Consider the following 27669-nt stretch of genomic DNA (forward strand, 5'->3'; position numbering starts at 1 on the left):
TAGCCCCTAAACAGTATAGGGTAGGCAAAAAACCTCCCCCATGAAACAAGAAGAGGAAAAAATTCCTACCCGGTTCCACAGGCAACCGTGATATACTGTTAATGGGCGGGAGTGGTGGGCCAACTTCCAGGCTGGAATGAGCCTGGGAGGGCCTGGCCTGTGTTTTACAGGCCACGCCCCCCGGATGTTCTGGAGGGTTCCAGCTGAACTCCTCCCTGCCTCGTGTGAGGCAGACAAATGTTTTTCTCTCTCCCCATTTCATGGGGAGAGGAAAACTATTGTCCGCCAACCCACGAAGTAACACCCGAAATAAAGACATAACAACAATGTTTGGATTCAAATTGGGCAACTTTTATTTAACGTTACCTATTTAAGTTCTAAACTAACTCAAGGGTGTAAGGAACTGATGTAACCTAACCCAGGTAGAGTCTCTACCCGATAACAACAACTTCCGGGCGAAGCACCTGGGTTTCGGTAATCAAACCGTATTACCCTCAAGGGAAAGGAATAAGGAGTCTCTTCCAGAACTCTTGTATCGAGACTCCTTCCAATTAAAGGCCATTTAACTACACGTCCCCCTTTAAACTGGAGGCGAGTGTTTAACTTAACGGCCTTTCACCCCTTAAAGGGGTGCCCTAGGTGCACACCGACTAAAGGGAATTTTCTATCTATTTACGCCACGGATTAGGGGCAAATGTCTATTTCGCCCCTATCCCCCACCAATTCCTCTAACACCCTTCTGATACCGTCTTGCAAATTTAGCAAGATTAGTTGGTTGCCCAATTCAGATAGGTGCACTCCATCACTACGATATAACCTCTCATCATCTCGTGTGATATTTGGATGTGCTATAAAATGATCCCTTTGGTGGATCATGAACACCCGCATGGCCCAGTTCACTTGCTTCCTGGCTTTTTCGAGCCTACCCACGTCGCCTCCTCCGAGCCACCTGCGACGAGGTATGATAGCGGACCACACGACGTGCCCCCGGGCCATGTCCACCAAATTTTCCGGATGTCTGCCCGTGCTTGTAAAAAGAGGGCTTTGCCTGTTAACAGGCCCAAATCGTTATCACCGAGGTGGATAACCAACACATCGGGAGGCAGAACCCTCCCGGCATTAAACAACAAAGGGCACAAACCGTCCTAACGCAGGCCTCTCCTTCCTCTCCAATCCACCGCTGTCGTGGAAGCGAGCCCCAAATGCTGGCCATAGGCAGTCTTGAGGGCCTCTCTCCCTGCCCAAAAGACATAACTGTGTCGGCAGACCAGGACCTGTCTTCTATGGGCCCGCCCGGAGAGACCTGCAACGATAACCACATCTAGGATGAAACTGACCGTACGTAACCTCTGAACACGCCGGACCTCCATCTACCTATGGTTTTATCTCATCATTGCCATATCCCATTGCTGATGCTGCCGTGGCAGCACCAATCCTAAAGGAATGGGTCCCAAATTTAAGGTGACCCAATCCCAGCAGGTCCAGCGCCTTAGCTGTGACGGTCCAGAATGGTAGTTGTTCAGCGGCTTCCCCTCCTGATGGGAAAAAAGGGTAACCTTTCTCAATGCCCCTGATTGCCATAAACTGCGTCATGGCCACCACGGGGCAAAGGTCCTCATCGCTGCACCTTAGCAGCCTGAACACCTGGCCCTTAGATTCTTGGTCAGTTTTGGAAGTTCTGATTCTGATTTCCATGCTATCGTGAAAGACAAAGATGTAGTCAATCACTACAATACAACCTCTCGTCGTCACGTGTGATGTTTGGGTGTTCAATGTAATGACCCCTCCGCTGGATCATGAACAGTTGCATGGCCCAGTGCACTTGTTTACTGGCTTTCTCGAGCCTTCCCACGTCGCCTCCTTCCAGCCACTAGCAACGAGGTATGATAGCAGACCAAACGACGTGCACCCTGGGCCATGACCAACAAATCCTTTGAATGTCCACCCGTGCTTATCAAAAGAGGGCTTTGCCTGCAAACATGCCCACATCGTTACCACCGAGGTGGATAACCAACACATCAGGAGGAAAAAACCCCTCCCGGCATCAAACAACAAAGGGGGGGGCACAAACCGTCCCAACGCAGGCTTCTCATGCCTCTCCATTCCACCTTTGTCGTGGAAGAGAGACCCAAGTGCTGGCCATAGGTAGTCCTGTGGGCCTCTCTCACTGCCCAGAAGACACAACTGTGTCCGCAGACCAGTACTATTCTTCCATGTGCCAGCCCTGCGTGAACAGTCGCATGGCCCAGTGCACTCGTTTTCCGGCTTTCTCGAGCCTTCCCACGTCGCCTCCTTCCAGCCACTAGCAACGAGGTATGATAGCAGACCAAACGACGTGCACCCTGGGCCATGACCAACAAATCCTTCGAATGTCTGCCCGTGCTTATCAAAAGAGGGCTTTGCCTGCTAACAGGCCCACATCGTTACCACCGAGGTGGATAACCAACACATCAGGAGGAAAACCCACTCCCGACATCAAACGACAAAGGGGGCACAAACCGTCCCAACGCAGGCTTCTCATGCCTCTCCATTCCACCGTTGCCGTGGAAGAGAGACCCAAGTGCTGGCCATAGGCAGTCCTCTGGGCCTCTCTCACTGCCCAGAAGACATAACTGTGTCCGCAGACCAGTACCATTCTTTATGTGCCAGCCCTGCGTGAACAGTCGCATGGCCCAGTGCACTCGTTTCCTGGCTTTTTCGAGCCTTCCCACGTCGCCTCCTTCCAGCCACTAGCAACGAGGTATGATAGCAGACCAAACGACGTGCACCCTGGGCCATGACCAACAAATCCTTCGAATGTCTGCCCGTGCTTATCAAAAGAGGGCTTTGCCTGCTAACAGGCCCACATCGTTACCACCGAGGTGGATAACCAACACATCAGGAGGAAAACCCACTCCCGGCATCAAACGACAAAGGGGGCACAAACCGTCCCAACGCAGGCTTCTCATGCTTCTCCATTCCACCGTTGCCGTGGAAGAGAGACCCAAGTGCTGGCCATAGGCAGTCCTCTGGGCCTGTCTCACTGCCCAGAAGACATAACTGTGTCCGCAGACCAGTACCATTCTTTATGTGCCAGCCCTGCGTGAACAGTCGCATGGCCCAGTGCACTCGTTTCCTGGCTTTTTCGAGCCTTCCCACGTCGCCTCCTTCCAGCCACTAGCAACGAGGTATGATAGCAGACCAAACGACGTGCACCCTGGGCCATGACCAACAAATCCTTCGAATGTCCGCCCGTGCTTACCAAAAGAGGGCTTTGCCTACTAACAGGCCCACATCGTTACCACCGAGGTGGATAACCAGCACATCAGGAGGAAAAACCACTCCCGGCGTCAAACAACAAAAGGGGGGGCACAAACCGTCCCCAAGCAGGCTTCTCATGCCTCTCCATTCCACCGGTGCAGTGGAAGAGAGACCCAAGTGCTGGCCATAGGCAGTCCTGTGGGCCTCTCTCACTGCCCAGAAGACATAACTGTGTCCGCAGACCAGCACCATTCTTTTATATGCCAGCCCTGTGTGGCCTGTGACAGTAATGATAACTAGGCTGAAACCAACCGTATGTAACTTCTGGTCTGTTTGGAAGTTCTGCCTCTGATTTCCACACTATCTTAAAATTTTTGATGTCGAAACCAAAAATGCGCGGTGTGAGGTATCGTTATTGGCTAATGTCACCAATTCACTCACACGTAGCTGCAAAACGTGCATTCTATGCCGCCGCCTGGGCACATGGCTCAAGGGCCGGGATCTGAAAATCCTCCTAAAGCCGCAACGCAAGTAATTTGCTGCAGCTCTGCAAGGCCAACTTTCCAGCCAGCAACTAACCGGACCCGCTTTGATCGGGCTGGGGCCCTTTTGAAACATTAACCTATCCTGGGTTCCATCTACTGAACTGGGCGCCTCTTGGCCAACCTCTTGTGGGTTTTCACTTGTAACAACTATTGGTTGCGTGGTTACCCTGGCATATTGCACAGGCGTGCTGATATTTACAGTCATCGCGGGCGCAAGCTCCCTGGTCCGACAAGTATAAAGCGCCAGTAAAACAAATTGACAATGTTTTATCACTTATATATATAGGGCAATGCAGAACTGTTTAAATCTGTGCCTAACCGACTCTTATATAGTTATAACGTAATAGTCCGAGGCTCACCCTAAGCTCGCCCTTCAAGTGACCCACTGTTCAAGCAACTAATATGCTATTTACCTGTGTTTGCTTTACCTAAAGGCAGAGCTCTCAAAATACCATGCAAGGGAAGCCAGGGCTAGACCGGGCATCTTGATGAAATCCCGTTTGCATTGCTTCTTGCTGCGAGGTTATCCCAAGTTGTGGCTGACACCAGGAGCTCACCCCACACCCAAGTAATCAGAGCCTATTGCTGTGACTATTGATCTATTCACATTTGCATTAAGTCTCACTGTGAGGCTATCGCAAGCTGGAGCTAACATCAGGAGCTCACCCCACACCCACGCAACCAGCGCCCATCGCTGGGCCCATTGATCCATTCACATCTGCGTCAAGTCACACTGTGAGGCCATCGCAAGCCGGAGCCAACACCAGGAGCTCACCCCGCACCCGAGCAATCAGAGCCCATCGTTGGGCCCATTGATCTATTGACATTTGCATTAAGTTCTACTGTGCGGCCATCGCAAGCCGGATCAAACATCAGGAGCTCACCATGAGGCCATCACAATTTGGGGCTGACTTCCGAGCTCGCCAGCACTTAAGCAAACAGAGCCCACCGTTGGGGCCTATAGATCCACCCACATTTGCCTTCACTGCTGCTTAAGTGTTGATTTTTATTTTATATAAATATGCATTGAGTCTTACTGCGATGCCATCACAAGCTGGGGCTGACATCAGGAGCTCTCCCGCACCCAAGCAGCCAGAGCCCACCGCTGGGCCTATTGATCCATTTAAATTGTATTTATTGATGTTTAATTGTTGGTTTACATTCTATATATCTATGCATTGAGTCTCGCTGTGAGACTATCCCAAGTTGGGACTGACATCGGGAGCTCTCCCGCACTCGAGTAGACCGAGCCTATCGTTGGGCCTATTGATCTAATCACATTTGCATTTATTAGTACTTAAGTGTTGATTTTTATTTTATATACATATGCCTTGGGTCTCACTGTGATGTTATCACAAGCTGGAGCTGACCTCAGGAGCTCTCCCGCACCCAAGTAGCCAGAGCCTACCGTTGGGGCCTATTGATCTACTCACATTTGCATTTATTGCTGCTTAAGCGTTGATTTTATTTTATATATACATATGCATTGAGTCTCACAGTGAGGCTATCACAAGTTGGGGCTGACATCAGGAGCTCTCCCGTACCCAAGTAGACAGCGCCTACCGTTGGGGCCTATTGATTTTAGTCCCGTTTGCATTATTGCAGCTTAGGTGTCGGTTTTTTATTTTATATAAATATATCTATACAAACATATACATATGTATACATAAATACACACAAACACACCCATGTATATAATATACCTATACACAAACCTATATATATATATATATATATATATATATATATATACATACATATATCTATATATATACACATTTTTAATTATTATTAAATGTAACCGGTTGTCCAAAACTGGCGGCAGCGCCTACCACAAGATGGCGCCGCGTTCACGCCATGGCGGCCGCGTTCGCGCCCAAATCGGCTCTCGTTAGCAGCCGATAATAGCCGGGCCCATTTATAATATAATTTAAGATAGCCATCACGAACTACTGTATACAGCATAGGTAAAACCTTCTACTGGCAGCCGGGTCAGCAAGCTCTGTGATCTTGCTCCCTATTAAACGTGTTAAAGACTGTCCCTAACCTTAAGTCCAGTCATGTCCAATTCTGGGATGTGGTGTTCATCACCTATTAATGAGCTTGAGAGACAACATTGCTCATAGACACTTCCAAACTGGTGGCTGGGCTCATTTACGCTTGTCGCCCGTATGATTGACCCAAACTGTAGCCTACCACCAGCTCACCTCTCGCTGGGAGGCTATCACCAGCTGGAGCTGACACCGGGAGCTCTCCCTCATCCAAGTAATCAGAGCCTATCGTCAAGCCTATTGACCTAATCACATTTGCATTGAACTTCCAGTGAAGCTATAACAAGTTGAGGCTGACATCAGGAGCTCTCCTGTATCAAACAGCCAGAACCTGCCATTAAGCCTATTGATCTATTCACATTTGCATTACTCGTTGATGCGAGGCTGTCACATGCTGAGGCTCTATTAGTTTACTTATATATAACTATATATAGATATATCTAAACATAAATCTATATATATATATTTAAAATGGCGGCCGCACCTGGCCAAGATGGCGCCGCGTTTGCGCAATAGCGCCGCGTTCGCGCCAAAAATGGCCAAATTAGCGGCCGCTAACGTCAGGGCCCAGTGCCCGATTAAAAGGAAAAAACCCGGCTGGGTATATAAACTCGCCTCCTTTTGGCTTTTATTTTTCCATTTGTTTGTAGTTAACTATATCTATAAGATATTTTGAAAGTATCAACAAACATGACTATCCCTTTACAAAAGATGGCGACCGCATCCGCCCAAACTTGGTCTCCTACGAGGTCCCGCCCTGGGCCAAGCACGCCGAAAAAACAGCGGCATCAAAGCTAGGCCCCGCGCCAAGCCCCGTGAGGAGCACCAAAAACCCCCACCAAGAGACCACATTGCATTGTATCGGCGCCATAACCTCTCGGCATCCCCACAATAATAAGGGATTTTCCGGGCCGTAGCCCGCAACCACCACCGCCACGAGCGTGTGCGCGCGCAGGCCAACGGCAAGCGGCGGCACCGCCGCCACGCGGCGAGGGGAGAGGTGGGGAAATGTCCGCAACAAAGGGAAAGCACCCCAATGCGACGGCCCCCCAGTCCCGCCGCAGCGCACGCAGCAGCGCCCGCCCGCACGCCCCAGCAAGGAATACCAGGCTCGACCAGGCCGCAGGCGGGGACGAAAAAGCGCACGCCGGGGGAGGCGGCGCAAAAGAACCGCCCCCCCATCCGTAAACAGCGGCGTCCCCGGTCCCGTCCGGGCCATGGCGACAAGTGTGCGGGGCCAACTTCACGAGAAAAAAGGGGGGGGGTGAAAAAGGGGGGGGGAAGAAACCGGCGAGGGCCCCTGTCCCTCGTTCCTGGCGTGTTCCCCTACAGGATAAAAACGGGAGGGAGGGAGGAGTGCAGGCCCCCCAAGCCCCCGGGCCTCCGCAACAGACCTGAGACGTTTACCAAGTCCGTCTCCCTCTGGTCTGCATACTTCTTCCCTCAGCCTTTGGTCTTCTTATCTTTTTCCCTCCTCTCGTTCTTCAACTCTCAGGTTCGTCTTCTTTTTTTTTTCTTTTTTCCTTTCTGTCTCCACGCTCTTCACTCTTCGCTCCTGGCGTGCGTCCTTCTTCCCCAACTTCCAGGCTGGAATGAGCCTGGGAGGGCCTGGCCTGTGTTTTACAGGCCACGCCCCCCGGATGTTCTGGAGGGTTCCAGCTGAACTCCTCCCTGCCTCGTGTGAGGCAGACAAATGTTTTTCTCTCTCCCCATTTCATGGGGAGAGGAAAACTATATTGTGCATACATTTCCTTTGTGAAATGTGATCTTTTTGTAGAAAGAAGATACGATACATGAAGATGATAGAGATATGGCAGTACAATTGATTACGATTGCAAGGTTTCTCTGCATCCCAGTGAATTGTGTGTCTGCATCTTTTGACAGTGATATATATGAATATGTGGTGAGATAATACTGTAAGGTTAAAGTAGAGTATTCCCTGATTATTAATTTGTGTACACATTTTTTAAAATGGCCTATGTTGCTTTTCGTACACACAAGACAAAGACTTGTGTGTATGTATGCATATGAAAGAGAGAGTATTAAGTTTGTATTTTATAATTTAGGAAAAAAGAATGTTAACATATGTTAGAGAACAATGTTTGTAGAGTGATGTTGCCAATACCATAAAACATGTATAATAAGTGAAACCTACATACAGGAAATTACTTTTGCAATGTACATGTACGGATAGTGCTGTAGTTTCCTTAAATAGCAGTGGTTCCCAACCTGTGGTCCGTGGAGCACCAGTGGTTCGCAATAACTAAACTATGGTCCATGGCCTCACCATTACTACACACTTGCAACACCCCACGGATCACACCCACTTCCTTGTGGCTATGCGCCCGTGCTGAGAAGATGAGAGAAAGCCATTAGGAACAGCCTCTTAGGTCTCACACTCCGCTTTTTGTACTTTTTCAACCTCAGCCCCCTCCCCTTCTTTCTTTTTTTTACACAAGCATTAACAAAATCCATGGATAATAACACAGCCCAACAAAAAAAATTCTTGGTGTCTTCATTTTTAGGCCTCTTTCTGGGGTTATTTGGGGGTTCTGATTCAGAAAATTGTATTGGATAGACTACATCAGCTCTAGATTATTAAATATGGTTTTCTTTGGGTGAGCAGATGGCAACTCCTGGATGGCACATGTTCTGTATCAGAAACTAGAGCTGATGTGGTCTATCCAATGCAATTTTCTGAATCAGCACCTCAAATAACCAAACCAAATCAAAAGTTGACCAAAAACTGATTCGTAACCCTTTTGTTACTAATGTTGGAGAATGGTCCCTGGTCACAGTGGTCCCTCACCAGAGACCATCAGCAGATAGATCTGGGACTAGCATTGATCCACAGACCAGCCCTTTAAGTAGCACTTACGTAAAGAACAGCATGGAAAAAGGTGGGAACCGCTGTTATACAGTGCCCATCTTTACGGTACATTCAGCATATTAAATTGACCAACTGCCTGTTAAATTTTCATTTTTTTTTTGTTTTGTCTCCTTTAAAAACAGGTAATCCAAGACTGATTTGAGGCAGGGAAGATAGGACACAAAACCATTTCTAGTCTCCCAGAATCTCATTTTTTTTCTTGTTCCTATGCAGAATAGCCCCCAAGCTACAGGTTGGGGGTGGATTCCCATCCCAGTTATTTGTCAAGAGATTAAATTTTACTTCCCACCTTTTTTAAAATTCATACTGAGGAGAATATTTGGTGCAAGCAGCCCACTATTCGCAAATGGAAGAAATGCTTCAGCCACCTGCAGCATTTTCCATATTCCAGTGTCTATATATTTAAAATACTGGATATTTCTCATTGTTACTCTAGATGTATTTATTTGTTTACCTGTATGTAGCAGAAAAAGTATATATACCACTGTTTTGCAATATGGAACCCAAAGTAGGTCACATCATATGTTAAAATAAGATTTCCGGTGAATACATGACACAGCTGAATACATGTCATTTAGTTTCTGTGGTATTTATAAAGTGAAAGCCTATCATCACAACTTAGATTCTAAATTTTAGAGGAATGAGAATGGCAAGTCAGAAGCATAGTGAAATAATATATATTTCTGTGTCTCTATGTGTGTTCAAGCCAAGTGGGGTGGGGAGGGGATACAGAATGTGCTCACTTTGAAATATTACCAGGAGCTGATTTAAGTGTATGGAAAAGGGAAGAGCCTTATTTGACTTATTGTCACAGAAGTTTGACTTTGGTGTAATGTAGTCTTTCTTAAGCTGATGTGGCGAATGCCAATTTTTCCCAGTGCATCAAGAACAGTAACATATTCATGCCCATATTTGTGCCCGTTGCTTATAATTCTTTCTTTCTTGAAAGCTCACCAGAGACCATCAGCAGATAGATCTGGGACTAGCATTGATCCACAAACCAGCCCTTTAAGTAGCACTTATGTAAAGAACAGCATGGAAGCATGGCATCTGCCACTTTCGCTCTGAATCTGTTATCTTGTTAAACAGAATGTATAACTGTATACAAGTTGTTCAGCTGAAGTAGAGGACATTAAGATTATTAGAAAGAATGGAATTAGCATTTCTTCTCTTTTGAGAGTCTGCTTCATAAACATCACTGTGCTGAAGTCACAAAACACACATTCATTTTGCATAGTTTAAATAATCACATGTGTTATTTGGATAAGTTTTCATTAAATTACATGAAATTATTTTTCTATAGTCATGCAGATATGTTCTGAGAACCTACCTCACAGACATACCTATGGATGCATAACATTGTCTCCTTTCCTGAGCCCACTTTCCACCCAAATGGTTTGGGAGTTTCCTTATACTGAATCCATATAGATGCCTATATTTTTTCTTATTTTCCAAGATTTTTGCATATAATACACAGAGGAGAAATACTGTGTATGCAGCAATGATAATAATAATAATAATAATAATAATAATAATAATAATAATAATAACAAAAAACACCCCAGTAATAATAAACATAATTGAGCAAAACTCTCAAATGTAAATTTTTCAATTTTTCTAGAAATGTGAAATCCCGTCATTACCTTTATGAACATTTTTATATATCTTCCCATGTAGATTATTGGTTTTTCTTCCATATGATGTGTTATTACCTGTATTTTATATGTGTTTCATAGAAAAGCTTAAGACTCTGTCATCCCAGTCATCTTTCATAAGAGCAATAGGAAACTGTGGGAAGTTAGAAACAGCTCAATAGAACTTCTCAAGTAGAAATATATATTTAAGTAGGTCAGAAGTTGCAGGAGACGCTTGCTTTGCCTTAATTACAAAATGCTAAGTCTGACACTCTTGCTTTATGATTATTATTGTTTTTTAGACTGGCCTTTTGTGTCCCAGCTATCCAAGACTCTACCATTTCTTTGACTAGGCCGGGCACCCCCATGAACGTGACAGATGTATCAGGAAATGGCACTACTCCCTGGGAATGCAGATCCCGAATTCACCTCATACACTTACAACAACTTGGAGACATATTGCGAAGTGCAGACAAAGAAAGGCTTCTTCTACAAAAAAGCCAAACTTCTGCACCCTGGAGAAGACTTGTATTGCTTTGCCTGCCGGGAGGACCGAACCCGGTACGTAATCATCAATGTAGGTGGCATCAAGTACAGGATTCCCTGGACTACGTTAGAAAATTGTCCCTTGACCAGGCTGGGAAGGTTGAAATCATGCAACAACTATGATGAAATAATGGATATCTGTGATGATTATGATGTCAACTGCAATGAGTTCTTTTTTGACCGCAACCCTTGTGCCTTCAGGACCATCATGACGTTTTTGACAGCGGGGAAACTAAGGCTCCTCAGGGAAATGTGCGCCCTCTCATTCCAAGATGAGCTGGTTTACTGGGGGATAGAAGAGGAACACCTAGAGTGGTGTTGTAAAAAGCGACTGCGGCAGAAAGAGGAGGAGATGGCGGAAGCTGCTTTGTTTGAAGAGGAAATGGCTGCTGATGAAGTGCCAGAGTGTGCCTTCGAAGACACTAGCCGTTTGCGTTTGTGCATGAGAAGGCTCAGGGATATGGTGGAGAATCCTCACTCGGGGATTCCTGGAAAGATCTTCGCTTGCATATCTGTTTCTTTTGTTGCCATCACTGCAGTTAGCCTCTGTATTAGCACCATGCCGGATCTCAGAGAAGAAGAAGATCGGGTAAGTGCACAATGATGAGAAAGAAAGTTTACATGGGTATATCTCAAATGCAAAGAACCAGTATGTATAGACAAATCTTGTAGGACATTTCTCTGCATTCTTTCATTTTAATGCAACATAACAATGAGAATAACATGCAGAGTCCGTGCACTCAGTACCTCATTTCAAGCATACGTTCTGGTTGCTTTTCATGAGTGCATTGAATGGAAGTTAGCACTCTATTGGAAAAAGGGTCACTTTTTGGACATTATCTTTAACAATTGCTTCACAAAGTCCTCCATTCTAACAATTGTCCCAGATCCTCTCTTTGTATCAGGAACTTTGCCTGGATGAAAAGGTTCTGTTCTTCTGACAGTATGAGGTTTTAATAATAAAAAACACATACTATCAGATAAGACTTTTTCCAAATCTGATGAAAGGAAACTTTGAGCCCACACTTTAATAATGTTTTTATTTTTGAAAATAAATAGTTATATGCTCAGCCATTAGTCAGAGGCCTGATATTTGTCTCATTTTTTCAATCTGGGTTTAATTTTGTTCAGTCCATTCGGATGGCACAAAACGGGAAGGCCCTTCTGGAATGAAAATTAATATGAAAGCAGGCAAGAGTGGGCACTGGCTCCAAGCCTGCTTTTCAGCATCATAGAGGGAAGAGGGAGTGCTCTGAGGTCTCTTCATCAAAGTTCCTTGGCACGGGGCTGGCTCTTAGCGGTTGCCGGGACTTGCCCTCCAGTGCTTGGCAACTGTGCAGGTGCAGAAAGGCTCTGGCAGCAGGTCCTCCAGGGTCTGCAGTTGAGCGCCGGGTAATGAACGCTCCTTATTTGGTGCTCAGTTGCGTGCCCTGGCAGCAGGCACTTGTGGTTTAGGTTTTGGTTCTCCAGATTCTCAAGATTTCCCTAAAACTATGGGGAAGGGGAGCATTTGTATAGGATCGCCTACCCATTGCGGCATTTGTATGAGAGACAAAAAAGCTCATTCGGAAAGGCACTGTTTTCAGAAGCAGTGCTCGAAAATGAAAGTGGGGCCATACAAATGAAACAAACAGAAATGGATAGCGAGCCTATACAAATGCACAAGACTAACGACCATCCACTGCTATTGCAATATCTCTTTTAGAATAGAATGTTGTTTATTACTTTCACATAGGCTTGCTACTTCATAATCCAATAATTCAGATTTTTCTGTTTGTTTGCCCATGACATCAAAGCTATTTGTGTGTGTTTTGGGTTGTCCTGAAGGAATTTGAGTTTCCCAATTCCACCCTCAACTACCTTTTCCTTTTGAAAAATCTCTCCTTTTGAAAGGAAATGCAGCTCTGTTGGATATCCTGAATATTTCCTCTACCCATGTATAATTATGTTAGAATGTAGGATTTCTGGATCTGGGGTGTAGCAAAGGCTTTGTGGAAACAATAAGCACTTTCCTTTAGAAAAATTGAATACCCTGTGGCTAAGACAGTAAATGGAGTTCAGAATATATATATATATGCACTATGAAACCAAGTTTATGACCTGGTTTAAAGCATGTTCACATAAAAGTACCTTCGATGCACCACAGTGTAATTTACAGCCATTGTAGACCCACAAGGAACAAAGGGCAGATGGACTTAGAAGGTTTTTGAGAACATGCCTGACAAAGACCCATATGGGTTTCTATGGGTGTTATGATTCTCTGTGTTTTCTATTGTTCTGGGAAATCATAGTTCATAGTTTACAGCGTTGGATTGAATATCCTTTGCAGTTGTTTTAACTTAATAATAATAATAATTGTCTTAATAATTTTTCACATCTCCTGATTTCTAAACAGCCTATAGTAATGACCTAGCTCCATTCCCATTTCCTTCAAAGTTAGTTCTATCCCTTCCCTCCAAGATTTTGCAGTTGCTCAAAGAGCATGATCATCAAAGCGTAAGCTGAATGTAATAGTGTTTAGCTAACCTTTGTCACTTCTGACACGACCATATTATTTTCATTATTCCTGATCCTCCACAGCATGGTTTCCATTATGATCCTCTTTGTCCACACTCATTGTTCCCTTTTTAATGAGTACTTACACTGTTGGGTATAGTCAGTTGTTGGCTCTGGTAGCATTATCTGTAGTCAGTGAGGCACATGAGATCATGAGATCAAACTATGGCAGCTGTAGATGAATTGAGGTAATGAAACGTATGTTCAGGAGTGAATTCTCTAAAGTACTTCATATCTATGAGTTTTGAAGCTCACAGCTCATGTGTAACGAGACAACTCTGTAATTTTCCAGACCAACAATCTTGACAAAACGCACTGCCAATAACACTTTATTTGAACGCCACTATGCAGTTTCATACAATTTTGTCCTATTGGTGGAATTGCATTGCTGTGCCTTCTTGTTGGTATGGTTTTCATGGAAATAACTTATTTATTTATTTATTTATTTATTTACAATGTGTGGACACAGGACTCTCTGAAAGATTATTTTGAGGAGCTAGACAATAGGAAGGTGGATATTCATAATAGAAAGGCATGTATAAACTTCAACAACATTTTTCTCAGTTTTTATAGAATTCTTGCAAAATTGTACACTTGGGTACACAACACACAGGTGTAGTTCATCTCATTATTAAGTATTAAATACCTTTAAATATTATATATTGTATCGTTAAAATATTTGATAGTTCTTTCATTTCAATGAGAAACTTGCTTTTAAGCTCTGCCACCTCCTGTGAAAACTAATGGATCTTAAAGTGCTTGACTCCAGCAAAGGGTCACCGCCTTGTTGTGGCGCTGGAGCTTGAGCACCTCAATGATGTCATGAGCGAAACCGTGAAGGGCCACCCAAGACGGGACGGTCATGGCAGAGGTCAGACCAAGAGTGATCCCTGGGGAAGACAACGGCAAACCACCCCAGTATCCTTTCCAAGAAAACTAAATGGACCAGTACAACCAGAGATATGTCGGTATGCCATTGGAAGATGGGACTCCCAGGTCGGAAGATGGCCAAAATGCTACTGGGGAGGAGCAGAGGATAAGTTCAACTAGCCCCAAATGTGATGACGCAGCTAGCTCAAAGCCGAAAGGAAGGCTAGCGGCCGACGGTACTGGAGGTGAACGACAAATCCGATGCTCTAAAGATCAACACACCATAGGAACCTGGAATGTAAGATCTATGAGCCAGGGCAAATTGGATGTTGTTATTGGTGAGATGTCAAGACTAAAGATAGACATTCTGGGGGTCAGCGAACTGAAATGGACTGGAATGGGCCACTTCACATCAGATGACCACCAGATCTACTACTGCGGACAAGAGGAACATAGAAGAAATGGAGTAGCCTTCATAATTAATAAGAAATTTGCTAAAGCAGTGCTTGGATACAACCCAAAAAAATGTCAGAATGATCTCAATTTGAGTGCAAGGAAAGCCTTTCAACATCACAGTGATCCAAATATACGCCCCAACCACAGCTGCTGAAGAAGCAGAAGTAGATCAGTTCTATGAGGATCTGCAGGACCTACTGGATAATACACCAAAAAGAGACATTATTTTCATTACAGGAGACTGGAATGCCAAGGTGGGAAGTCAAATGACAACTGGGATCACAGGCAAGCATGGTCTGGGAGAACAAAATGAAGCAGGACGCAGGCTGATAGAATTTTGCCAGGAAAACTCGCTGTGTATAACAAACACTCTCTTCCAACAACCTAAAAGACGGCTTTATACATGGACTTCACCAGATAGTCAATACCGAAATCAGATTGACTACATCCTTTGCAGCCAAAGGTGGTGGACATCCATCCAGTCGGTGAAAACAAAACCTGGGGCTGACTGTAGCTCAGATCACGAACTTCTTATTGCTCAATTTAGAATAAAACTAAAGAGATCAGGAAAAATACACAGACCACTTAGATATGATCTCACTAACATTCCTAGCGAATATACAGTGGAAGTGAAGAACAGATTTGAAGGACTAGATTTAGTAAACAGAGCCCCAGAAGAACTATGGACAGAAGTCCGCGACATTGTTCAGGAGGCGGCAACAAAGTACGTCCCAAAGAAAAAGAAAACCAAGAAGGCAAAATGGTTGTCTGCTGAGACACTGGAAGTAGCCCAAGAAAGGAGGAAAGCAAAAGGAAACAGTGATAAGGGGAGATATGCCCAGTTAAATGCGCAATTCCAGAGGTTAGCCAGAAGAGACAAGGAACTATTTTTAAACAAGCAATGCATGGAAGTGGAAGAAGACAACAGAATAGGAAGAACACGAGACCTCTTCCAGAAAATTAGAAACATTGGAGGTAAATTTCAGGCAAAAATTGGTATGATAAGAAACAAAGATGGCAGGGACCTAACAGAAGCTGAAGAGATCAAGAGAAGGTGGCAAGATTATACAGAAGATCTGTATAGGAAGGATAACAATATTGAGGATAGCTTTGACGGTGTGGTGAATGAATTAGAACCAGACATCCTGAGGAGTGAGGTTGAATGGGCCTTAAGAAGCATTGCTAACAACAAGGCAGCAGGAGACGACGGGATCCCAGCTGAACTGTTTAAAATCTTAAAAGATGATGCTGTCAAGGTGATGCATGCCATATGCCAGCAAATATGGAAAACACAAGAATGGCCATCAGACTGGAAAAAATCAACTTACATCCCCATACCAAAAAAGGGAAATGCGAAAGACTGCTCCAACTTCCGTACAGTGGCCCTTATTTCTCATGCCAGTAAGGTAATGCTCAAGATCCTGCAAGGAAGACTCCAGCAATACATGGAGAGAGAGTTGCCAGATGTTCAAGCTGGGTTTAGAAAAGGCAGAGGAACGAGAGACCAGATTGCCAATATCCGCTGGATAATGGAGAAAGGCAGGGAGTTTCAGAAAAACATCTATTTCTGCTTCATTGACTACTCTAAAGCCTTTGACTGTGTGGATCGTAATAAATTGTGGCAAGTTCTTGGTGGGATGGGCATCCCAAGCCACCTTGTCTCTCTCCTGAGGAATCTGTACAAGGACCAAGTCGCAACAGTAAGAACTGACCACGGAACAACAGACTGGTTCAAGATTTGGAAAGGTGTACGGCAAGGCTGCATACTCTCACCCAACCTTTTTAACTTGTATGCAGAACACATCATGCGATGTGCGGGGCTTGAGGAATGCAAAGCTGGGGTAAAAATTGCTGGAAGAAACATTAACAACCTCAGATATGCAGATGACACCACTCTGATGGCCGAAAGCGAGGAGGAGCTGAGGAGCCTTCTAATCAAGGTGAAAAAAGAAAGCGCAAAAGCTGGGTTGCAGCTAAACGTCAAAAAAACCAAGATTATGGCAACAAGAATGATTGACAACTGGAAAATAGAGGGAGAAATTGTGGAGGCCGTGACAGACTTTGTATTTCTAGGTGCAAAGATTACTGCAGATGAGACTGTGGCCAGGAAATCAGAAGACGCTTACTTCTTGGGAGGAGAGCAATGTCCAGTCTCGATAAAATAGTAAAGAGTAGAGACATCAGACTGGCAACAAAGATCCGCCTAGTCAAAGCCATGGTATTCCCTGTAGTAACCTACGGATGTGAGAGCTGGACCTTAGGGAAGGCTGAGTGAAGGAAGATCGATGCTTTTGAGCTGTGGTGCTGGAGGAAAGTTCTGAGAGTGCCTTGGACTGCGAGAAGATCCAACCAGTCCATCCTCCAGGAAATAAAGCCCGACTGCTCACTGGAAGGAAGGATACTAGAGGCAAAGTTGAAGTACTTTGGCCACATCATGAGGAGACAGCAAAGGCTAGAGAAGACAATTATGCTGGGGAAAGTAGAAGGAAAAAGGAAGAGGGGCCGACCACGGGCAAGATGGATGGACGGCATCCTTGAAGTGACTGGACTGACCTTGAAGGAGCTGGGGGTGGTGATGGCCGACAGGGAGCTCTGGCGTGGGCTGGTCCATGAGGTCATGAAGAGTCGGAGAAGACTGAACGAATGAACAACAACAACAACAACAAAGTGCTTGACTGTGACTGAATAGGGCCAGGTGTATTCTTTTTAAGAGCATGTGTTTTGGCAAGCAAGAGTTCTATGTTAACAGTAGATTATATTAGATTTGTTTGCAAAGCTGAAGTTCTCATTCATTGCTGATAACTGTGAGTGAAAGCATTCTTTATCACACCAAGGAAAAGCACTTCTGATAGCCATACATCATCCAACAACATCCTTGTTGTTTCTAGGAAACAGATAAATATAAATATAATACTGCAGAATGATTACCAGTCCTGAAATGAAATCATTCAAAAAGAAAGATGCATGTTTTTGAAATTACATTAAAATGACAACTCATCACACAGGGTTTTGTGATCCAGGGTAGAAGTAGAGCACCATTGCTTTCTCACTCCCCATTAATCACAGCCAGTATATATTTTCCTCCCAGGGACCAGTGCAAGGAAGCAGGAACCACTATGGCTTTAATTCAATGATGCCAACCTTTTTTTGACCAGGTACCAACTTAATTAGGTACCAACTTGACCAGGGACCACTCTCCAACATTAGTACCAAAAGGGTTACAAATCAGTTTTTGGTCAACTTTAGATTTGGTTTGGTTATTTGGGATGCTAATTCAGAAAATTGCATTCAATAGACCACACCAGCTCTAGTTTCTGATACAGAACATATGCCATCCAGTAGTCATCATCTGCTCGCCCACAGAAAACCATATTTAATAATCTAGAGCTGATGTAATAGTAGTAATCTTTTGTGCGTAGTCAGCCTTTCTCCTCCCGACCTCTCGGTTGCCTCGGCACTATAACATTAAACAATAAGTTCACATTCACAAAATGTTGTAAGTTTTCTACAAATCTCGTAATTTCTTCTTAGGAATGATATTAAATTAAAGTTCAAACTCTGCTTTTTCTAGAACTGGATAACATTCCATAGACAAAACAGAGTTTGAACTTTAATATCATTCCTAAGAAGAAATTATGAGTATTTGCAGAAAACTTACAACATTTTGTGAATGTGAACTTATTGTTTAATGTTGATTATGTATGTTTTCATAACCTATTAATTAATTATTATATCTACTTTGCCCATGATATTGAAACAAATAATAATTGAATTGTACATATCACATGCACTGTGTAAACCTGTGTTGTAATTGATATAGTAATACACCAAAATAAATATACAAATTTAAAGAGAGACTGAAAAATATACACAGTATATATACACAGTAGAATGCAAACACAGACATATTTACATTGTTTCTGCACAATTATCATAAAAACATACCTATCTACCCAATACGTGGGCTACTTAAAAAAAGAGTCTCCAATTGCAGAACAAAAATTGATTGAATTTGAGAACTGAATCATAGGATGATTTCCTTCAAAATACAATTAAAAATTAAATAAATGAATGAATCTTGATTTTGTTTGTATGGATCTAGACGAATATAAGCAGAGATATCTTTTTACACCAGGACTGTTTTGAGTTCATCTTCTCTTTCCCTGAAAAAAAGTATCCTTGTGGGTTAATGACTTTCTAAAATTGCATGGCAGACTGCAGTGAAATTACGAGCCACCTGTTGTACTAGCAGAAGTACCTCGGGGTCATGGAAGAAGCTTTTTTCAATCCCAGTTCATTTAATTAAAGATGTTGTTGTCATCATCATAATCAACACTGTCATCATCATCTTTTCTTTTTGAGACTATTAATTGGGTGCTACATTTGTGTCATTTTGCTAACATGAACATTTAGTGTCTTGATAATTGGGACCAAAATAGCCAAGAGTGTTTGAGCACGTTTACAAGATTCACACATTTAGTAGATCTTAAGTTTTCACAGTATATGCACAATACACATGTAGCAATAAGCAAACTTCACTGCAGTCTCATCTTCCTTCTGCATTTATATACAGTGTCCATGAGACACAAGAAAAAGTTTAAAGCAACTGATAAAATAGCTGATGAAAACTCGTGTTTCACTAAAGTTAATTGGTTTATATGAACCCCGGTGGCGCAGTGGGTTAAACTGCTGAGCTGCTGAACTTGTTGACCAAAAGAGTGGTGGTTTGAATCTGGGGAGCGGGGTGAGCTCCCACTGTTAGCCCCAGCTTCTGTCAACCTAGCAGTTCAAAAACATGCAAATGTCAGTAGATCAATAGATACCGCTCTAGCAGGAAGGAAGTGGCATTCTATGCAGTTATGCCAGCTACATGACCTTGGAGATGTCTACAGACCACACTGGCTCTTTGGCTTAGAGATGGAGATGAGCACCACCCCCAGAGTCAGACATGACTAGACTTAATGTCGAGGGGAAACCTTTACCTTTACTTTACTCTTTCTTGTTTTTGTCACAACATACCATCATGGCAGCTGCTTTGGAAACTGATCATTGTAGGGTAATTATTGTTGACCACTTTACTGCAAATTTTATTATATCATCTTCATCTGGTTAAAAAAATATTTGCCTCTTGAAATCTTTGCACAAACGCTGTGACAATTTGGTCATCCTGATAGGCTCTGTTGTTATTTTCATTTTGCAAACACAATAGCTTGTTGTACCAGTGAACAACTATAAATAAAAGTTTCAGAATATGATTTTGTATTTCTTTTCACACTCCAGCACTAATCTTACAGCATGGCCCTGCTGCTGTAAAAGTCACATTCAGTTCAGTGGCGCTTGCATAGAAGTTCTGGGCAGATTGTGCCCTTCATGTATCCTTCCTCCTCCATTCCAAATTTGAGAAAGAAAAGAGAAGTCACAAAAAAGTGAGATTAAAGATTTTTTAGGTTTACAGATATCCTTTTAATGCTGTTTTATATGAATGTTCCAACTGTATTAAACAACATTAGAAGGATATCTATAAACATCTGCACGCTACTATGCATTGCACTACACACACAGAAAGGAATAACAAAGCATAAAAAGATATTAAAATTTAAGGGAAAGTAAATTAATCTATTCTTTTAAAACTGAGATACAGTGTTTATTTTTATTTTTTCAGGATTTATTAAACATATAATGTGTATAGTTAAGAAATCAGAGATTTCGATCAAGTGCTTGAGAAGTGAATGTGCTGCTGCAGTAGTCTTGATGGAGTTGGTATAATCAAAAACAGCTCCTAAGAAGTGATTTCAGGAGATAACATGTCTTTTGAGGCATGTGATAATCCGTCAGTATCAAAATGTAATCTCATTGAAACAACATTTTAATGTGGCTAGGGATGGCAAGCAAAGAAGACAAATAGCCAATTCTCCAGAGAAATTTTGAATTGCTTATTAATATGCCAAAGCAAAAAAAAAAAAGCATAGCAGAGAATAAATAGGGTCTCATTTTAGCACACACCGCAAAATCCTATTCTGCTGTTGCAGTATATGTAGGCAAGGTTATTGCAATAGATGGCTGGCTAACACCTGTAGATATGGAACTCTAGGAAGTATTGGCTGAACTTTAAAAGTGGCAGGCAAGGCTCATTTGGCTTTACAGCCTAACCAAGTAATATCAAAAGAACCAAGTAATATCAAAACAGTATTAGGAGACCAAACTCTGTTGCATACTATACAGTAGCAACCAGATTGGGGGGGGGGGGGGGGGCAACTAAAGTAGAATCCAAGACTCCGTCTCAGAAGCTAGAGTATTAGTAGCTACCAATGCTACTAATTACTACAAAATCTCATCAGATCATATTATCATTAGAGGGGGAAACAGTTTTCTACATTAGGTTGTACATTATGTTAATATTGGGTGAAATGGCTAGACATATCTCAGTGATTTTAAGCAGACTGTAGCTTCTTGTCCGTTTCACTTGGATAAATAATTAGAGCTTGTTCTGAACAGACTTCTATAATACCAATATTTAAACATTTAAAGATGAAACGGGCATGGTTTCTCCTGCTGTAGAGAATAGGACCTGAAGCAATAGACTCAAGATGCATAAAAAAGGAATTCTGGCTAAATATGGGTATAACTTCCTGATGTTTTTTTTATTATTATTATTTTGTGTTGAAAGCATTGCATAAATAAGTATAAAACTGGTTAAATAGAGGAAGGACAAGTGGCTAAATAGTTTTAGAACAAAAACTGGCAACAGTGACCGCATTGTCTGTAGCTAAATAGTCCTTCCTCTGTGCATGAAGCAGGGCATTGTGGGCAAGCATACAGATGCAGAATTGTTTGTTCTGCTTCACAGACATACAAGGTGGAGGATTCTTCTAGGTAATGCCATTTAGCCAGGTTGTCTTTTGATATGCCCACTCCACTTCTGAGTCTGTTCAGGGACTTCCATGTTGCCCATTCTTGGTTTGCCCCTAGAGGTAGACCCCCATGGAGGCCATCCAATTGAATTTCCTGGTTTAACCACTCAGAAGGATACTCTTGCTGTTGCTGGGGGGACATTAAGAGGAGTGGTCATTCTTTCTTCTTCTTCTTCTTCTTCTTGATTTTTAAACTTTTATTGAAAGAATATAGAATTACAAGGAAAGTGGGGGAATATTATGTAGAAGATAGAAAAGTAGGAAATGGTAGAAAAAAGAGAAAAAAACATAGTTTGTTGACTTCCACTCTTCCTTCTTGAGCTGTTCATTTTGTTGTATTACCATTCTTAAATTCTTCTCTCTTAAATAATAAGAGTGGCAATTCTCATTAAGCTTTTCCTTGATCTGAGTCTACTGGGAGGAGGCTGATAGCCATGCAGTGTGTGGCTTTCACAGTGTTCAGCCTTATTTCTCTCACAGTTAGCAGCAACTTTCTTTCACACATTTTTTTTGCGGGGGGGGGGGCAATGCTCTCCATAAGCATTGCTTTCCTTTTGGTAAGAACTGCTCTGTAGTGGTATAGACTCTCTCAGAAAGGTTAGAGGTTTGCAAACAAAAATTGGACAGATACTTGACAGATATGTTGACTTTTGATTCCTGCATTGGTAAGATGTTGAATTAAAAATAACACTTGGGTCCCTTCCTACTCTATATGGAATAACTATCTTAAAATATATAGACCAGTATGTGGACAACTAACTATTATTCATTGGATGCCTTCTCTGCACTTTTATTAAAAGTGAATTAACATTTGAGATAACACTAAAACAGACTTATTTCAGTCATTTGTAATGTTGATGAAGGAATATGTTGATGTGGTGTGTCACGATGTGGTGTATATATTCATCTATAAGTCTAGAAATTTTAGTCAAAACATTGTCCCTCAAAATCTGGGTCAACTTATTCACAGATCACTGTAAGTACAGTAACTCTTACTAGAAAGGAATCATCCTCTTCCCTGAGTTGGGTGGCAAAAGGCAAGACCTTAAGTCTGTCTGAGGAGCAGGAATAGGAGGAAGCGAAGAAGGCCCCTATACTTTCACTACCACAATGCCTCTTCCGACCTTTTTGAATGCCAAAATGGGAAAACGAGGAGGAGTCTCTTTCCATTTTTGTGGAATGTCTCCAGATTTATGTATGGAAAATATAAAAATCCACAGTTTTGGCAAAACCTGACCTGGAGTAATACTTAAGGTCATATTGTACACAAGTATATATGGCAGATATTAACCTCATCTGCCTTAAACAAACTAATCACCTCTAGAGTTTTAATATTTCCTACTAGCTTTTATCTTGGAGGATATGCATTTAGTTACAGCTTGTTAATTTTGCTGTACTGGTTGAGTACTGAGATAGCTGCTCCTTACTGTTTATATAATCAAATAGACAGTTGGATGTCTTCACTATTTTAATGGTGCACAGTCTGAAAAACCAGTGGCTTTTATTAACACTAGAGATAACACAAAAACCTATTACATAATTTAGAGTGGCAATAAAGGGGATATAGGAAAGCATTGTCAATGATGCTTTCATATAAATAGAAATTTTATTAGTGAGGCCCTAGTGCACTTTATTAAACATTTGCGAATTTAAGAATATAACACATATCGAATGTTGATGTGTTTAAACTTCCCCTCTTAAATGGACATTAATATCATTATTGCCTTTGCCAAGACCTTCATGCAAGCCATTCCAGGAATGAAATTGCAATTCTACTGGTTGACTGTCTATTGGGCAGCTTGTGAAAAGTAGGCATCATGGACAGTGGGCTGATAGAATGGCCACTTCCCTCCTCGTACCTATCACAAGGGTCCCACAGTCAAACCTAGATGCTATCTGCACTGCATATCTGTGTAAGAAAAATCTTAATAGGGTTCATTACTACCTCTGATCTTTGAATTTAAGATTGATACTGCAATGAATACTGGACCAACATGTGGGGAGCATGTAAGGAATCAGTGTGCCAATAATATGCATGAAGCTGATTGGTCGGGCAATGCCCAGGGAGCAGGCTGAGCCTGGGACTTTTGGATACTGTTACATATTTGTTCAGGCTTAAGCTATGCAAGTGCACAGAGAGAAGAAGAGAGATGCAGAGAGAGACCGGATTTTGAAGTGTGCTCTTACTTCATGAACTGCTAAAGGAATCTATCCACATGGACAAAACAAAGATCATTTTAAATCTCTCATAAAATAACATTATGTGAGTTGATGCAACTGATCACATTGTACATATGTTATTCTGAACTACTACTTGTTCTTTACTGTTCACCTGTGTGGCATGTTTTCTTTCTCTGGCAAAGCAGTGTGTGAGATGATCAAACGTGAACTACACGTGTTTTATTTTACATTACGCCACACAACATAGGTTCTTTCCTAGCCATGTCTGATAAAATGCTCCAGTTTGCTTTTGTCTACATCAAATCATGTAGTTGTTCCTCCTCTCATTGGCATTCATGTTAAAAGCGAAATGCCATGTATTATTTTTCCATAGACATTTCCCTCCCATACTCAACTGTAATGCAGCTAGTACATTGTTAAAGTTGCCTTCCATCATCCTCTTGTTACAAAGTAATTTTCTTTAGTGTGATGGTCTCTGTGTTACCATTTTCACTAGTGATTCAACCTTGTATAAGCCTGATATCAGGAGTGGGAGAATATATTGACCATTTGTCTACCTGTCTTTTTAGTGTTGGATCTTCCATGGGGCCTGAATGAGACAGGCCCCAAGATGAGATTAAATCATCTCATCTTGGATCATAACTGTATGAGATGTGTGTGAGCACCTTTCATAAGAGGGAAGTGTATCAAACTGAAGCCATTCAGAGTGTGGCAGCCTAATATTTTAGGCAAGTGATTGCCTCGTAAGCAGTTTTGAGAAGGCTCCTGTGAGTGTGTATCCTTTTAATGTAGCACTGGAACTAAAAGATGGGGGGGAGGGATGCTTTCACCAACATTGGCGCAGAAGGGCAATACTAAGCCAAAGCTAAATTTAATGGTATATTTCCAATCAGAATGATTGGTTGCTGCTAAATCTCGAGCAATAGGTCATTTGTGAGCCAGATGACTCGCTTGAAGCAGACTGCATCCAAGAGAAATATCACTGGCAGGAAGCAGGGCTCAGACATTCATCCTTCCTGCTTCGACAAACATCCGAGTGCTAGATCTACACAGAAAATAGAAATGCTCTCACTTGGATAGAGAAAATACTAAGCATAGATCTTGACTAGCCCAGGAGGGAAGTAGTTCTAATATACGAGGGAAGTTTGAAATAGTATGTCTGGAGTGCAGCATACTGTGATGGATGTGTTGACAGCAATCGCTATTGTTCCATCCCTTAACAGCTTTTCTTGGCAGTTTTATTGCAGTGCTTTTTCTTTTATTTCCCAAAGAAGTGGCCTTCAGCTTCTCAGTGTGTGTCCAGACCACCCCAATCACATTTTGGAGCAAACAATATTTGACCCCAGGGCCTTGGGAGTCATGCTTTGCTTACTTTTTAACTATATAGATACTCTATATATTAGTCAAATTTGCCATTTTAAAAAATTGACTTTGATAGTGAGGAAAGGACAGAAATGGGTAACTGGGTTGTTGTAGGTTTTTCAGGCTGTATAGCCATGTTCTAGAAGTATTCATTCCTGACGTTTCTCCTGCATCTATGGCAGGCATCCTCAGAGGTTGTGACGTCTATTGGAAATGAGAAAAATTGGGTTTATATATCTGTGGAAAGTTCAGAGTGGGAGAAAGAACTCTTGTCTTGTCTGTGTAAATGTTTCACTTGGCCACCCTGATTAACTTTTGATGACCTGACAGTTTTTTTGCCATGGCTTATTACTGCCTGGGGGAATCTATCTTGTTTGTAAGCTGAATTTGTCTGTAAGTCAGAATAGGAACATTTTAAGTGTAGCTCCAGGTAAATGTGTGTGTGTGTGTGTGTGTGTAGGTAAATAGATAGGAGTGTCTGTGTGTGTAGGTAGGTAGATGTGTGTGTGTGTATCTATCTATCTATTGATGGCATATGAAAGGGTTAGTGCCTCTGTGATGTTTGTTTTTCTGTTTGTGAGATTTCACCTCACTTTCTGTCCCTGTGATGATAGGAGAGTTCACAAGACTTTGCCTCAAGAGTGGTGCTTGTGGATAAGGTCTTGTTAGAATATGAAGTTCACTTCTGTTTCTCTGCCCACCTGCCCACCCACCCTAAACAACTGGCTTTATGGCGTTTAAAGACAAAGATGCCTCTTCCTACCTCATTTCACCTTCTCTCATTCCGTCCACATTCCACTTCATCCATTTGATTGCTTTGTCTGTAGCAATTGGAATTGGTTCTTCCCCTGGTTTCTGTTTTGTTCCTTAATAGTTGTTCAGTGTCGATAAGGCAACACTATGGTGGGGTCAGCTAAGCAAGGTATAACTTGGAGGGAACGAGTAACCTAAAAATACTTTGCACCTGGCTGGTTTTTGGATTTTGTGTTAGGTGGGAAGATTTTTATCAGTCCTCCCTTCTTTTCTCACCAGAAGTCTAAATATGTTTTCCTGTAAACATATTTCTGAGTACCTGTGAAATATTTCTTGTTCATATTTGTCATGCCTATGATTGATACCTTTTTATCAGTTTTGCCTCTTTCATTACCCTATAATATAAACGAGCCACTCTCTTGTGACTTAAGGTAATGGTAAACATTAAGTCCAGTCGTGTCCGACTCTGGGGGTTGGTGCTCATCTCCATTTCTAAGCCAAAGAGCCGGTGTTGTCTGTAGATAACTCCAAGGACATGTGGCATGACTTAGGATCTCCTAAATAAGTATTCATTTTAACTTCTAAGAGATTGTCAATTGATTACATGTGTATAGGGAGCCCCCAGTGGTGCAGTGGGTTAAAGCGCTGAGCTACTGAGCTTGTTGACCGAAAGGTCACAGGTTTGAATCCGGGGAGCGGCATGAGCTTTCGCTGTCAGCCCCAGCTTCTGCCAACCTAGCAGTTCGAAAACATGCAAATGTGTGTAAATCAATAGGTACTCCTCTGGCGGGAAGGTAACGACGCTCCATGCAGACCTTGGAGGGGCCTACAGACAACTCCTCCTATTCGGCTTAGAAATGGAGATGACCACCACACTCCAGAGTCGGACATGACTGGACTTAACATCAGGGGAAAACCTTTACCTTTACCTACATAGATTGGAGTAGGGTTTTCTCAGGCAAGGACTAGTCAGGAGTTCCTAGTCGTCTCCTCTAAAATGTAGCCTAGTGGTATTCATATCCCATCCGAATATTAACCAGAGCTAATCCTACTTCCCAGATCAGGCAGGATCTTGTACCTTTAATGTATTTAGGCCTTTTACTGAGCCATATTGATTCTTTTATTCCTTTTTTGCTCAGAAGTAAGCACAAAACAGAGCTTTTCTCACTGAGCTCTCAGCATGCATCAGCTCCTGTTTTCAGTCAGCCAGTGCTGGTTTCCAACACCAGTGCTATAGCTAGTAGTGAGACTGATAATGCTATGGTTTTACATCTCTGCTTGATCAAAAAAAAGGGTGAGTCTGGATGGCCAATGGGGTTTCCATTTGAAAAAGGGGAAAAAATAAGGAGAAACTGGTTTTCTCCATCTGTCAAAGACAATTAGAAAAGCACAGAGATTTATTGGAGGCAAAGAAGCTTGCCTCCTTTCTTACTAATACCAACCAATTAGAAAAAAACACTTTTGCCAGGTATGAACCAACTAAAGGAAAAAAAGAGCTTTCATTACATACAAATATTCACACCTTGTTTTATTTTAATTTATTGATGAATCAATGAAGTAATGTTGTTTGTCATAGCTTTTCTGTAAATACACAAAGTTAGGAATTCCTGTTCACATCGCTGTACTAAAAAAAAAAACACCACTTTAGAAACTTTTTTCAAAGACTTCTTTTTC

At 42.5% G+C, this 27669-nt stretch overlaps 1 protein-coding gene across 1 annotated transcript in view; it reads left to right on the forward strand.

Annotated features, from left to right (window-relative positions):
- Positions 1–27669, forward strand: part of KCNG2 (potassium voltage-gated channel modifier subfamily G member 2) — a 97325-nt gene that overhangs the window by 61392 nt on the left and 8264 nt on the right. Inside the window, exon 2 of the mRNA XM_060774939.2 lies at positions 10663–11495. Coding sequence (XP_060630922.2) covers positions 10740–11495 — 756 coding nt within the window. The 5' untranslated portion in view covers positions 10663–10739. The remainder of the gene's footprint in view (positions 1–10662; positions 11496–27669) is intronic.

This window comes from Anolis sagrei, chromosome 4, assembly GCF_037176765.1.
Source record: "Anolis sagrei isolate rAnoSag1 chromosome 4, rAnoSag1.mat, whole genome shotgun sequence".
NCBI classification, from domain to species: Eukaryota; Metazoa; Chordata; class Lepidosauria; order Squamata; family Dactyloidae; genus Anolis; species Anolis sagrei.